The sequence below is a fragment of the Castor canadensis genome, chromosome 17 (genome assembly GCF_047511655.1).
Source record: "Castor canadensis chromosome 17, mCasCan1.hap1v2, whole genome shotgun sequence".
In the NCBI taxonomy this organism is placed as follows: Eukaryota; Metazoa; Chordata; class Mammalia; order Rodentia; family Castoridae; genus Castor; species Castor canadensis.
This window is the reverse complement of record NC_133402.1, coordinates 47,068,651-47,084,397: the sequence shown is the minus strand read 5'-3', so window position 1 is coordinate 47,084,397 and position 15,747 is coordinate 47,068,651. Positions and strand designations below refer to the sequence as shown.

The following is a 15,747-nucleotide window of genomic DNA, read 5'->3' as shown; positions in this document are numbered from 1 at the left end:
CACGAAGAGACTCTTTCTTCCCCCTTCCCTTTTTCTCCATTTGCCAAGACTTTATTTTACCACCAGGTGGCATCCTGCATCTGAGAAAGACAGTGGCCAGAACTGGCCTTTGAGCTTTTAAATATCAATCCAGCAGCCTTTGCTGCAGTGGTACATGATAGAAAAGTAATCTTTGCTATACTCTGCTTGATCATAAAAATCGAATGGATGTTTTTGAATGCACAAAAATACCTTTGAAGAACTAAGGATTTGCAAATGGAAAGTTTGTGATGTGATTCCTCTCAGAAATATTGAATCGACACATATCTGAATCATGTGATCCTTTTTGTCCCAGACCTGAAGCATGGCTTAACTTTTCTGGAAACCTCTGCACTTCAGCATTCTTATTTATACTAGAAGATACTGCTTTGCCTTTGCTTTAAATTATGTCTAGAATCTAGACAGGGTAATTTATAGCAAAATAATTGAAAGCTAGAAGCAGATGTCTTATTTGGACTTATATTTCTAACTAACCTCCCAGTACTGCTGGTTCTTGATTTGTAACTCTTAGCTCTCTTTTGCTTTCTATGATGGCAGAAGCTGTAACCTTTCAGAGTGCTCCCTCCCGCCCACCCTTCCTCTTCCACCCTCAACCACAACCTCACCTTTCATAACCAGACTGTGTTGCATTCGGTGCTTGCATTTTTATGACACTGCAAGCGTTATTCTCATGTGGTATAATAAGGTTATGTTTCGCTTATTGTGCAAACATTTTGTTTACTACGGAGTTCATCGATGTCTTCTTTTTTTATTGCTTTATTTTCTTTGCCTCAAAACTCTCTGGCAGGAGTGCGCTCATGCTGGGGTGGTCTGATTTCCTCATTTAGTTGGGAATGTTGCTCTGAGAACTCCAGATTCCTGCTGCATTCTGAATTGGGTGCTCTGGAAGTCACCTGTCATCTGTGGTCCTGAGAATGCCCTCCGCTGTCATTCTGGGATTTCCCTTTGTCTTACTTCATGTTAGATAGCTGATTTCCTGGATTTCATATCTTTAGCTTTGTGGGGTTTTTTTGTTGCAACAGAGCACATTCTCCAACATCTTCTTGAGGAAGGGTGAATGAATAGGTGGTGCTATTTTTTTTTGGCAGGGGGAGGTAACTAGGAGTTGAACTCAGGGTCTGGCACTTGCCAGGCAGGCGCTCTATCACTTGAGCTACTCTGCCAGCCTTGAGTTGCTATTTTTAAAGAACTTACATATCTGAAATTATCTTTCTTTTATTTTTGAAATGATTTACAGTTTAGCAGAATAACTAAATCCAAGTTGGAATTTTATTTCCCCCCTAGGAATTTTAACTAATTCCTAGCTCCAGAAAATGACAACCTTAGGCTATTTCGGCCAAAGTCTCCCACTAAAAAGCGAATTGCTGGATTAAGTACACGCACACAGGTATTCACACTGAATCACTGACAAAATAAGCAATTCCAGACTAAAATCTGAGGGGAATAGGAGGTCAGAGAGACAAATGCAGAGCCACTCTATCCCATCCTGGAGATGTTAACCAATTCTGAGAGACTTGAACCTAAGAGGTTACCTATACCTGTAAGGTAAGAGCGACCTAGAAGTAACTTTTGTGCCTACTCTCAGAGGATTTGAAGTTGCCCAGAAGTTGAAGAAAGCAGTGAGAACATTTCTCCTGAGAAATCAAAACCATGAGCCAATTCTCATATGGACTTGAAATTCAAAGTTGGGTCCCCTAGGAAGGTCCAGAAAGTCTCAGCTCAAAAATATTTTTAGAAGGGATCCCAGACAAATGGTCTTTCTAGGAATCTGTGAGGAACATAGAATCTTCATGTTATGCCCCAAGGACTACTAAAAATACTATTTTCTAATGACGATGATCACAGTAAAAAGTAATTATTATAATGTTAACCAAACACACAGGAGAAAAAAGCTGTCAGATGCAAAATCCAACAGACAAAAACAAGTTAGTATTTTTAAAAAAGGAATAGAGTTTCTAGAAAGGAAAAAAAATAGCAATTAAAATTCACTATGCAATTGACCAGCTTAACATACTAGATATGACTAAAAAGAGAATTAATGAAATAGGGGATTTGTGAAAAAAATTATCCAGACTGTAGCATAGGATGACAAAAAATTGGAAAATAGAGCAAATTCAAAAATTTAAAAGCATTAATTCATTGTTTTCTAATTTCTAGAGTTGTTGAGAAATTTGGTACTATTTTTGATTCCTGATTCTTTGTATATACAACTTTCTTTCTTTTTGAAAATTTTTTGAGCAATTGTTTTTTAGTCTGTAGTGTTCTGAAGCTTCATAATGACAGTTTTTTGTTTTTTTTTTTGGCGGTACTGGGGTTTGAACTCAGGGCTTTATGCTTGCTAGGCAGGTGTTCTACCACTTGAGCCACACCTCCAGCCCCCATAATGACATTTCTTTATGTGAGTCTTTCCCCACTATATTGGATTGGGCTCTTCATGCATCTTTTTGACTGGAAACTCAAGTTAACACATTCTGGGAAGCTATTATTTCTTTGGCAATTACTATCCTTTAGTTTCTCTAACTTTTCTTTAAACTTTAATTTTTAAATTATAGTGTCTTGAATTATCATCTGATTTCCTTATTATTGATTCTATATTATTTGCTCTTTGTCTTCTAGTTTCTGGGATATGTATTTGTTTAATCCTCTAATATTATATAATTTTAAAGAATGATCATGACTGGGCTAGTGCATGGCTATTGTTCCAGCTACTCAGGAGGCAGAGGTAGAACAATTGCAGCCCTAGTCCAGCCCAGGCAAAAAGCAGGAGACCCTGTCTGAAAAACAAACTAAAAGTGAAAGAACTGGGGACTAGCTCGTGCAGAAAAATGCTTGCCTAACAATATCCCAAGGCCCTGAATTTAATCCCTAGTACCACCAAAAAGAACTTTTTAATGATTTTTTTCTTTCTAAGAACTCTGTAATCTACTTTCTTTTTTAGTACTTCCTGTTCTTGTTTCATGAATACCTTGTCTTCTTTTGTATCTTTAGGATATTAATTATAGTTTTTTTTTTAAGTTCTATCCTGTCCTTTATATTGTCTCTATAGCCTCTGAATATAATGGTTTTGGTCTCCATTTTTTATGGTCTTCCTTTAAATATCTGATGGTCTCTGCCTATTTGTCCATACTTAAGAATGGAGCATTAAAAAACAAAAAAAGTGAAGGGATAAAGCTGGTAGTTAGCTCTGTGTCATTTGCCAGGCCTTGGTGAATGCTGGGCTTCACTGAGGATCTGTTGGCATGTGTCGTTTCATTGGTGCATCCAAATATCAGGACCTATGAGTGTTTTCCTGAGTTGATGAGGTTACCCTGACAAACAATCTTGTCTGATGCTTGGAAAGAATGGCCCTGACGCCCGCCTCCTGGAGCCAAGCGGGAGAATGGGACTGTGACTTCACTCCTGCTCAGTCCTGCTCAGTGTCCATTTCTGCCTTCTGCACCACAGTGTTATTCAGGTTCAACCTCCCCGCCATGGACAAATCTTTGTTTTCTGCCGGGGTGAGGGAGAAGCTGAGGGGCCATGGATGTGTAAAACTCACCTTCTAGATGCTGAAGGCAGTCTTTCCATTCTCAGCCAGTTTCTTTCTAGGCCCCCCCACAACACACACACAAGGGGTACTGGGGTTTGAACTCAGGGCATTGGCTAGGCTCTACCGCTTGAGCCACACCTCCAGCCTTTTCTACTCTGTTTTGGAGTTAGGGTCTTGCTTTTTGCATAGGCTGGACTGAGCCACAACCTTCCTATTCTATACTTCCTGCCATAGCTGGGATGTCAAGGGTGCACCACTAGCCCAGCTTTTCCCCTGAGATGAGGTCTCATGATCTTTTTTTGCCTGGGCTTCCCTTGAACCTCCATCCTCCTGAAATCAGCCACCCAAGGAGCTTGGGATGACTGGCACATAGCACTATGCCCAGCCATTGGTTGAGGTGGAATCTTATGAACTTTTTTTCTTTCCTTTGTTATTGTTCTGGGTGGGAGTACATGGTGGCATTTACACAGGCAAACTCTTCCCCCACCCCAAGCTGGCCTCAAACTATGATCCTCCCCATCTCAGCCTCTCCAGTAGCTAGGATTATAGATATGAGCTACCCATGTCCATCTCATTCTCAGCTATTTTTCCTGGTGCCAAGCCTTTCTGGAGGTCTGCTGTGCACATCTGCTTCCTTCTGAGCTTCCACCCCCTCCACGTACATTACAGCTCTCTTTGCTCTGTCGGTTAAGTAACTGCTCAGCCATTTGCTCTTTGACTTCCAAGGGTGGTCATTATGGTCTCTTTTTCTCTCGTTTGTGGGCTTAGAGCTTTGAAAAAAATCTCATCAGTGTCGTTTTATTGGGATTTTAGAAGGAAGGAAGGAAGGCACACGGATGCGTTCTGTCAATTTAAGCCTTAAAATCCTGGAAATACTTTCACCTTTCACATGTTTACTTACATGTTTCAGTTTTGGAATGCATAGTACAAATATTTATGAAGAGTCTAATGGCTTCTTTTCTCTTGTCATGTTATTTGTGGAAACATTTTAGGTGCATGGTTGAGGGGGCAGGAGATGTCGCCTTTGTGAAAGACTCCACTATCTTTCAGAACGCTGATGGTAGGTGAAGTCATTTCTCTTCCTCCTTCTAAGCAGTTTTAGTACCATGACACATCCTCAGATTCCTTACCTAGGGCACATGGTAGCATGTGCAGGTGTCACAGTGATTTTGAAGCTGAATGTCCTCTCTCTCTCTCTCTTAATCTCTCTCTCTCTCTCTCTCTCTCACACACACACACACACACCAGTCAGATCTTATAGCAAGTGTATGCCTGGTTTGGCTTGGCTAGTCACTCATGGAAACTCACCATCTGTCTACACCAGATCATGGTGCCTATGGGAAACAGTTTGGACAATACTGAAAAAAACAGAACATATGAAAATAAGTTTCCCTCTTGAAAAAAAGAAGTCAAGTCTTCATTCAGCTCCATGTGAGCCATTCACCTGGAAACTCCTTGGGAGTCAGTGGGGACTGAGTCACAGGCAGATACAAATGATGAAAGAGAATCTCCCAGCCAATGTTTGAACAATTACCCTCCCTTCTGGTCTCTAAATGAGAAAAAATGACCAAATTGAAGCCTCCACAGGCGTCTGATGCCTTCCATGCTTCACCTCCTTCTTTAGCAGATGATTTGTTCACTCCTTGGGAAAGGATCAGCTCTACTTTCTGCTTCCCTCCTGCAGTGATCTCCACTCCTTTCTTCTCCTCCTGCCTCCTCTAGTTACCGGGAGGAGGATTAGGGCCTCACCCATGAGTTTGAAAGGATCTCAATATCAAAATAATGAATCCTAGTCCTCACTCCTCTCCTTGCCTCGCCTTTCCTCCCCTTCCCCTCCCCTCTCCTCTCTTCCCCTCCCCTCTCCTCTCTTCCCCTCCCCTCCCCTCCCCTCTCCTCTCTTCCCCTCCCCTCCCCTCCCCTCTCCTCTTCTCCCCTCCCTTCCCCTCCTTCTTTCTCTTCTCAAATTTTTTTTTTTACATTTAAAAATGTTTAATAATATAGTCAATTTATGTTATGCATACTTTGCTGCAATTTAAAAATTAAGTAAAAAGGCACGATCTATGATGAAAATGCAAATAATTTTGTGACAGTAACCTAGTACAAGAACAGGGGATGAGAGAAGAGAAGCAAAACACAAACTTTTATAACTTAGAGGGGGGAAAAAAACAAAGGGAATGACAACCTATAGTGGAAATACCAGTCCATGAGAAAGGAAAAGAAAAAAGGTGAGATGCACACTCTCAGGCAGGAAGAAAGACTGACTCAATTCCAGATAGTCAATGAAAGAGTCAAGTGCAATATAATAATTCTTTCTGGCCCAAATTTTATGTAACTAGAATTCTAAGCCCATTCATAGCAATTATTACAAGAATCTCAAGCAAGATATCAAAAGATACCTCAGATAATCATAGAATTTTAGAATTGAAAGGTACCTTAATGTCTAACAACTGCCTCATTTTTTTACATTGACAAAAATATGGCACTGACAAAAATAAGATTTTATTTAATATCTAGACCTTAATATTTTTATTATTTTAATGATGTAATCATTACGTTTCTTGAAATTTTTTTCTGTTGTTGATACAAATAGCTAGGTAACACTGAGCAGCAATCCAAACATGAGAATACAGTTACTACAGTCTATTCCACTTATTATTATTATTTTTTTTTAATTTTTCTTTTATTATTCATATGTGCATACAAGGCTTGGTTCATTTCTCCCTCCTGCCCCCACCCCCTCCCTTACCACCCACTCCGCCCCCCCCCCCCCCCCCGCTCAATACCCAGCAGAAACTATTTTGCCCTTATTTCTAATTTTGTTGTAGAGAGAGTATAAGCAATAATAGGAAGGAACAAGGGTTTTTGCTGGTTGAGATAAGGATAGCTATACAGGGCATTGACTCACATTGATTTCCTGTGTGTGGGTGTTACCTTCTAGGTTAATTCTTTTTGATCTCACCTTTTCTCTAGTTCCTGGTCCCCTTTTCCTATTGGCCTCAGTTGCTTTAAGGTATCTGCTTTAGTTTCTCTGCGTTAAGGGCAACAAATGCTAGCTAGTTTTTTAGGTGTCTTACCTATCCTCACCCCTCCCTTGTGTGCTCTCGCTTTTATCATGGCCTCACCCATGAGTTTGAAAGGATCTCAGTATCAAAATAATGAATCCTAGTCCTCACTCCTCTCCTTGCCTCGCCTTTCCTCCCCTTCCCCTCCCCTCTCCTCTCTTCCCCTCCCTTCCCCTCCCCTCTCCTCTTCTCCCCTCCCTTCCCCTCCTTCTTTCTCTTCTCAAATTTAATTCCTATCTTTTCTATTTCTTTTGTACAAGGGAGTGAACTCAGGGCCTTGCCCTTGCAAGGCAGGTTCTTTACCACTTGAGCCACGCTGCAGCCCTTTTTGCTTTAGTTTGGTTTTGACAGGGTCTCATACTCTTGCCTTGGACTGTGATCCTCCTACCTCCACTTCCCTGCATAGCTGGAATTATAGGTACTCACCACCACACCTGGCTGAGAGGTGGTTTCTTAAGAGAAAAGGCAGAAGGAGAGATAAGCAAGGGCCTGAGCCTGTGTGTGCGCACACAGACATGTCTGCAATTACACTTAGAATTTATGACAGTTAATTAAAGTGGTTTCCATGGATCAGATAGATGTCAAATTTTATTCTTAGGTTCTCTGGTACTTTACAACTATATTTTATTGGAATTGAGTAAACAGATTTGGTACATCCATAGAAAGGCCTATCTTCTCTCTGGTTACATGAAGAGTATTTGAAAATGAAAGGAAGGGAAAATTTCTCCTTGAACGTAAATCAGCTATAGGCTGAGACAACTAAGTCAAAAATCTAAAATCCAGCTGGGTGCTGGTGGCTCACGCCTGTAATCCTAGCTATTCAGGAGGCAGAGATCAGGAGGATCACAGTTCAAGCACAGCCCAGGCAAATGATTTGTAAGATTCTATCTCAAAAATACCCATCCCAAAAAAGAGCTGGGCTTGAAGGAGTGTCTCAAGTGGTAGAGTGCCTGCCTAGCAGCATGAGACCCTGAGTTCAAACCCCAGTACTGCAATAAAATAAAATAATCTGAAGTGCCCCAAAATTGGAAACTTTTTGAACATTGACGTGGTGTCACAAGTGGAAAATTCCATATTTGACCTCACCTGATGGGCCACAGTAGAACTGCAGTCACACTAAAAATACTGCCTAAAATTATGTTCAGGCTCTATGTTAGTAGGTATGTGAAGCAGAAGTGAACTTTGTGTCTAGATTCACATCTCTCCCCGCAAGACTGTCTCAGGGTGTTTATGCAAATATTCCAAAATTTGGAAAAAAAAATTCCAAGTCTGAAGTAATTCCTGTCCCAAGCATCTTGGATGAGGGATACTCAACCTATTTTCTTTTTTCTGGATCCCACTGGAAAACATGGTGTAGGTGGAAGGTTTTCTTTTTAAAAAAAAAAAAAACAAAACCAACTTGAAAAGAACTTTTAACAGCTTTATTGAGATCCAACTCAATGCTATAAAATCCACCGAGTGGATTGATCCACTGGCTTCCAGTCATTCACAAAGTTGTACAACCACCACCACCATCCAACTCCAGAACACTTGAATAATCCCATAAAGAACTCCTTGTTCACAATCACTCCCCCACTTCTTTAGCACTGGCAATCACCCACTTCCTGTATTCATGGCTTTGCCTGCTCATGTAAACGGAATCCCAGTTTGTGGTCTGTTGTTCTTTCTCTTAACATGTTTTCAAGTTTCATCTGTGTTGCAGAAGGTGTGAACCTCACTCCTTTTTATTGCCATATAATATTCCACTACCCGACCACAGCACCTGTGTTGAGTATATTTGAAGTCTGAATCACTTGTTCAAGACACAGCTTCATTCTTTCTCCTTCATGTCACCATGGCTCTTGCAACAGGCGTTTTGAGAGACCAGTAGGATGGTCACACTTATCCAGAAAAGACCCTTTGTCCAAACAGGGCAGTTGTAACTGATGCCACCTTCATTCTGTCACCAGGAAAGAACACTGAAGCGTGGGCCAGGGACTTAAAGGTAGAGGACTTTGAGTTGTTGTGCCTTGATGGGACCCGGCAGCCTGTGACTGAGGCGAAGAGCTGCCACTTGGCCATGGCCCCGAATCATGCTGTGATCTCTCGGAAGGACAAGGCAGTATTCCTGGAGCAGGTGCTGCTCCAGCAACAGGTATGGGGCACGGGGCTGCGTGGGCTCCAGGAAGATTGGAGGTCACGGAGCCTTTCTTTCTTTCCCCTCTGCTTGGTTGGTGGCGACAGCATTTGCTTCATGCCTGGGACTGCACGATCTAAGTAAGGACTAAAAGGCTTCCAATTCTGGGCTTTCTGGGACTGACTTTAGTTTGGCCTGGAGCCTCCGTGCTCCTAAACTTGTACTTGCTGAGGTGGCCATTGTCCTTTTTCCTATTATTTTAGGCAAATGAGGGAGCTTTTCTTCCACAGCCCTTGACTCTAGTGATGTTACTTGAGCCTGGGCCAACAGCCCAATTTTCAGGACAAGACTCCTGAAACAACAATAGAGCTGGCTTTGATAGTTTTAAGGGTATCTATATGAATGCGACTGGAAGGAAATCCTAAAATGTTCTTGAAATCTAGGATTCTCTATTAGCACTTCTATTTTTTATATTATACAACATGGCTCCAGGCGTGCGTTGGAAGGCAGTGGCTCTAGGTATGAAGGAGAGACTGTGGCTAAAGGTGGTGGCCTGCTTGGGTCAACCAACTGGTTAGTTGAAACACTAGGTTTTCCTATGCCAACCACCCCTCTGTGACAGAGGCATGGGAGAGGTTTTCAAGTGATTAGCTTTTGGGGCAGACCTCAAAAATCCTCAGCTGACATCTCGTCACTTGCAAGAAGTTCTCTGGGAAGAGGTGATAGATTTAGAAGGAAGAAAACATGGTGTGAGGTGGGATGAGAAGTGCTGTGAGGTCTGGACACTGTCCATGGCAGGGGTGTCGGCCAGTGCAAGAAAAGGACCCCAGAGTTTGGCTACTTCTGCCCCACAGTTTTCCCAAAGCTGGTCCAGAATGAAAGAAATATTCTTGGCCTCTCCTGTCCACACACTCTCCTGTCTTCCTTGACTACTCGCTAAACGTCTGCCCTTTTGGACACAGGCTCAGTTTGGAAGAAATGGAAACAGGTGTCCGCGAGATTTTTGTCTGTTCCACTCCGAAACTAAAAATCTTCTGTTCAATGATAACACTGAGTGTTTGGCCAAACTCCATGGTAAAACGACATATACGAAGTATTTGGGACAGCAGTATGTCACAGCCACTTCTACTCTGGAGAAATGTTCAACCTCCCGTGAGTGGACCCTGGGTAGCCTCACTGAGAAAATCGTGGGTGAAGGTCAAGGTTCAGGGTCAAACTGCTTATAGGAATACAAATTCTCAAACATTCAGAAAACATATCTTAACCAGGAAAATATATTTTAGTGTAATTTCATTCTTGAAGATATTTTTAGAGGACATCTCAGAGGGCTGGAAGGCTAGATGATCATTTTAAGTTTCAGTATGCACTGACTGCCCGGTACACTGTGACTACCCCACACTCCTATTCCTGATCCCCCAGAAAGAGGCACAGGCTTGGGGAATGCTGTGGCCCAGGTGTGGGAGAAGAGCCAGGAGTCCATTACTCAGTTCTCAACTCAGGATGATTTTTGCCCCTAAGTTTGGCAATGCCTGGGGACATTATCGATGACCACAATTTAATAGGTGCTGGTGGTGTCTGTTTGGTAGAGGCCAGTGTAGCACCTCCCCCCAACAAAGAATACCAGTAGTGCCAAGGTGAGGGACCCTGGTCTGTGTGGAGCCGCGTCTCAGGTCCTTTGACTCAGGTGAGAACTAGAGTTGTAGGATGGTTCTTGTGGCCAGGCAGCATTGGATGCAGAGGCGCTGTGTCCTTGAGGGTAGATCCTATCTGTGTATGTTCCCCGACAGCTCTTAGCACAGTGACTCACACCAGGCAGGTGCCAGCAAGGTTTTGCAGCTGAATGAGTAATCAAGTAGATGAGCGATGATGCAAACAGATCAGCCGGAATTGTTTGCATTCCAGAAGTGAGAGGCCCCCAGAGGACTTGTGAACTTAAGAGTGTGGGCTGTTTGCTTAGAGACAATTGGATAGGGAGTTAGTGTCCCTTGGGCCAGAGCAGGGGAACACCCTTTCTGGGGAGGGCCAGTTGTATCTGGTGCCTGTGTTCTATGCACGCCATAGTTTTGGGGAGAAGAAGTAGTGAACATGGGCAAGGCACTGACTCCTAGTGGTGGGAAGAGAGCAGTTTTAGCAGTTTCCTTGATTTATTGATTTAAAAATTGATAAAACCTCAGTTTCTGAACTCCTGCTCTGTTGTGTCCTACAGCACTCCTGGAGGCCTGTGCATTCCTCACGAAGTAAACCCCAAGAAGATGGGCCAGCCTCCCCAGGGGGCCTCAGCCTTGATCCCTGGGTGTACTCAGGCCTTGCCCTCCCCTGCTCAGGGTGAGATCTGCCCATCCATCTGTTCCCATAATTCCCTGCTGTCACTAACAAATAAAGTGAGATATATTGCTGGTTTGCTGTCCTTATAAAGTGTTATTCATCTTTTCTAGAATCTTATCTTGAAATTATGTATCTGACCAAACACTTTCTCTTCCAAATGTTTCAGGCCCAGCCCTTCCTCTGTCCCATAGTCCTGGGCATGACGCCGATTGGTCTGGAATATAGGGACAGGACAAGCAACGTTTTTTTTCCCCCAAGGGGATTTGTCTTATTCACGTAGTTGTATCAGTATGTGCACATGTGTGTGCCTGAGAGTGTGTCTGTCTGCATACCCATGTGAATGTGTGTGTTCCAAATCATGTGTGCACACGTGTACATGTGTATGCCTCTGCATATGTGGGCACGTGTAGGTGTGTGTGTGTGTGCTCATGTGTGCATGTTTCCAAGGTAGGACAGGAATAGAGGGTATAAAATCAAAGGATCAGTGACAGAAGTTAGCTATAAAGAAGGTTTTTGATTATTTGGTATTTAAGATAAATACCACATGGATAGTCATAGGGAAATGTGTGAAGTACTTCTGCCTCTCCATTTTATTGGCCCTCAACCTCCAGTTAACCTCTAATCATTAGAGTTTCACCCACTTTGGAGCTGATCAAAGCATATCCTGAGCTGACTCTCTCCCCTTTCTTCCTTCTCATTCTCCCTCCCCCACTGCAATTTGCCTCTGACCTACTCATGCTCCAGAAGTGGTTATGGAAAGAGGCACCATGTCCTCCCAACACCAGGCTGGGAGGGGACTTCAGCTGTCTTCCCATGGGCTCCTTTGCTGCTGTTGGTATTGATCTTGGAACCTCTCCTTCCGTCTGCCACAGCACCCTTCCGTCTTCTGACCCTTTCTTTCTCTGCCTTGTTGAGGGTCCACCCTTTGTCCTCTAAATGTTTTCCCCCATGGCTTTCTTCTTCGGAACTTGTTTCTGACCTGCTGTCTTGATGCATTGGAAGGGAATTCAGAGAACCCAAAGACCGGGTTTAGTGTGCAGACTCCTCTCCCTGGTAAAGTGGTGTCCAGGTGTCTGTGCCCTCTCAGATTAACAACCTTTCTCTGGAAGGGGAAGGGATCATTTTCCTGCTTTGAGTTTTCCCCTTTGGCTCATTGGACCCAACAGGCTAACCCAGGTCTCCCAGAGTAAGAATGCCCCTTTAGAAGAGAGATCAGACAAGGGTGCTGAAATTCTATCCCCATTATGCCAGATGACCACTTGGCCAGTGTTCACTGGCAATGAAGTGGGATCTTGGCTGCCAACAGACATTTCTAAATCTTTCAGGAAAGGTCCCATATTTTAAGATGAAACTCTTTTTTTTTCTTTCAGTACCGGGGATTGAACAGAAGGCTTTTCATTTTCTAGGCAAGCACTCTACCACTTGAGCCATGCCCTAGTTTTGCGTTTAGTTTGTTTTTCAGATAATGTCTTGTGCTAACTTTAACTGGGCTGGTCTTGAACCATGATCCTCCTTCCTGAATAGCTGGGATTGTAGATATGCACTACCACACTTGGCTAAAAAACTTGTTTTTAATTTTGCTGCTTTGAATTATGGACAGATTATGTTATCCTTTCTCACTTGCCTGAGAAGTTTATTCACTGAGCAACATTTGATGGGGTAGCCATAGTAGTTATAAAGTCAGGGCTATAAAACACAACACTTGAACAATAAGAACCTTCTTGAATAAAAAAAAAAATTAAAATTAAAGGCCAACCAGTGAAATCCCCTTTCACCAACTGAAGTGAAAGGGAATCTGTCATGCTAAGCTGTATTGCTGGAACAAACAGTTCCCAAATCAAACTCCCACAGTAGTGTACACACAAAGGTTTGTTTCTCTCTTACATCCTGGTCACCATGGATCAGCATTGGCTCTGCTACTCATCTCTTCAATCTGGAACCAGCACCCTCCATTTGGGTCATATTGAGTCTATGATTGAGGGGAAATAAAAGAGAGATGGGGGCATGTTTGGTCTCCATCTTTGCAGAGCCAAAGAAGGTGGCAACATCAAGGAGGAGCCCAACAGGGAGGGGCAGTGAATATTTTGGAAATAGGACACTGTTCCCCTTTCATTTCTGGACAAGAGGCAGAACCTTTAGTTTTTCAATCCCAAGGCTCTTATATGTTCTTTTTTCTAAAATTTAGTGGAATCAGCAGAAGTCTTAGGAATGCCTGTTCACCAGGTACCCACTCATGGAGTATAGAGAGGTAAGCGAGTCACCAGCCACCCAGCAACTGTGGGCGTGCATCCCACCCTGCCCTTTCCAATGAAAGTGATAGTCCTGCTGGCTGTGGGCGCCATGTCCCAAAATAGCTTCTTACTTGCTGTGCTCTCAAGTAACTTCTTACTCATACTTGAGCAGAAATGAAAAAATGCCAGAAGCTGTGCCTGTTTTAGGGTGGAGCTAGAGTCTGTTAGGAAAGCCTCTTTGGTTGAAAAAGGTGAGTGGGCCATTCAACCGAAAGGTAAGGAGTCACAGCCAAATAGAGCCAACCTGCTGTTCTATATGAACCAGGAAACGTGGTTGACTACAGAGGGAGGCATGCAGACGACAGGAGAGGCTGCTTGGAAAGGATAAGTGGGTCCCAGGAACAGAACATCTCAGGTCCTAAAGACAAATGTGGTCGTGAAGCCAGTTCTTGCCTATGATGACCAGGGAGCCTCATCATCACTGTTACCTAGGATGAAGGGGTGACTACCCTTTGTGGGCTAACCTGCCCTTGGCTTGGGAATCAGACCAAGGACAGTCTCTCCCTATAGGAAAAGCATGTGGCATAAAGAGAGGACAGTAGTCCCAAGATGAGATGGACCCAAGGCCCAAAGTCCTGAGATTCCATATGCCAGGTCTGGCCACCTGCCCCTAAATGCCAAAGAAAGAGGCCTGGTGAAGGCAGAGAAAGGAGGTTTATTACACAGCTCAGGCATGCCTGGGGAAGAGGCAGAGTAAGCGCTCAGCTCATCCTCAGCCATCTTCAGGGTACAGACACAAGCTATAGCTTTAAGTAGACAAAAGAACTGGAGGCAGGGGACAAAGGTATGCATAGTTAAACAGTCCCAGTCACAGGTGTGTTCTGGTTGACCATTATCTCAGTCCAAGGGTTCCCAGAGGGGTTCCGGAGAAGTTATCACAGTCATCACTTGAGGGAGTGATCTGGTTTCCATGAGTTGATTGCTCTAATTGTCCTCATTTGGAGGGGTGGTCTGTCTTGCAAGTCTCCACCTTTCCTTTATAGGAAGTTTCAGACCCTTGTCATAAAGATGTTATCAGTTCTATCCTTTATAGAATCCAAGGTGATTGCAAAGTGACTGCAAAGAGAATGGCTTAGACAGATACAAAATGGAGGCAGGGATGCCAAGCTTCTCCTGCTTTTAGTTAATTCATGGGCCTAAGTAAGGAGTCAGTGCTTTTCAGCAAAAGCAATTGGAGCACCTCTTACATTTACTCCCATTTCCTTCATGGGGCTGTAGACTTTTGGTTGGTAAAAGAAGTTACCAAGACAAAGAAGCTGGAGAAGCAAGAAGTTTATTAGGACACAGAAAAGCAGGGGACAACTGACCACAGGGAGTGCTGCTGCTGCTATGTTATGAGGGTTGAGGAAGATTTATTTATGTAAAGCAAAGTGAAAGGAAAGCAAAACACCCCGCAGCAGGAGGGTGGGCAGGCTCAGGAAGGAGCACTGCGCTGGGGGTCCCAAGACCTCAAACTTTTATTGGGTGTCTGCAGAGATAGGGGTGGTCAGTCCTGGAAAACTGGGTTATGTGTCATTAACTTCCAGAGACTGGGCTGTTGTCATCAACTCTCCCACATGCTGGGAAGAGGGGGTGGGTTGGCCCTGAAAGGCTGTTATTTTCTGTGGACTCTCAGGGCTATAGATCAGCAAGACCCTGCTGTGTGTCACAAGCCATTTTGTTAACATCAGCAGTCTAGGGTGTGATCTGTGATTTCTTTAAAAAAAATTTTAACAAAAGATTTATTTTGATTCATAGTTCTGGTCCAAGATTCGGGATCCACACATCTCTCTCTCTTTCTCTCTCTCTTTTGGTGGTACTGGGGTTTGAACTCAGGGCCTACACCTTGAACTACTTCACTAACCCTTTTTTGTGAGATATATATATATATATATATATATATATATATATATATATTTTTTTTTTTTTTTTTGTGATAAGGGTCTCATGAACTATTTCCCCAGGCTGGTTTCATAGTTGTGATCCTCCTGATCTCAGCCTCCTGAGTAGCTAGGATTACAGTCATCAATCTCTTGATGACCTTTTGCTAGTAGAGTCCCAGTGCAGCAAAGGGTGCCACATGGCAAGAAAGAGGGAGTAAACATGTGTGTTTGTTTGGTCTCTCTCTCTCCCTTTTTTTTTTCCTTAATTTTGAATTTTTTTTATTGTTGTGTTGGGGGTACATTGTGGCATTTACAAAAGTTCTTGCAATATATTGAGTATGTCATAGTTGAATTCTACCATTCTACCATTCTAGGATGTGATTTCTTATCAACAACCAAGCCATGGTTCTCAGCCATCAGGTTGAGATGCAGGCCAAGAGGCAGGCCTGTGAGGCAGACCAAGAACTGGGGAAAGTTTGGAGCTTTTAGCTTAATTTAGAGCACCACAAGTTAGACCCCTCCC

The 15,747-nt window shown here is 43.3% G+C and overlaps 1 protein-coding gene across 1 annotated transcript in view; it reads left to right on the top strand.

Annotated features, from left to right (window-relative positions):
* Ltf (lactotransferrin) overlaps positions 1-11,161 on the top strand; it is a 31,867-nt gene extending 20,706 nt beyond the window's left edge. Inside the window, exons 14-17 of the mRNA XM_020179559.2 lie at positions 4,561-4,628; positions 8,580-8,764; positions 9,709-9,898; positions 10,953-11,161. Coding sequence (XP_020035148.2) covers positions 4,561-4,628; positions 8,580-8,764; positions 9,709-9,898; positions 10,953-10,987 — 478 coding nt within the window. The 3' untranslated portion in view covers positions 10,988-11,161. The remainder of the gene's footprint in view (positions 1-4,560; positions 4,629-8,579; positions 8,765-9,708; positions 9,899-10,952) is intronic.
* The last annotated feature ends 4,586 nt before the right edge of the window (positions 11,162-15,747 follow it).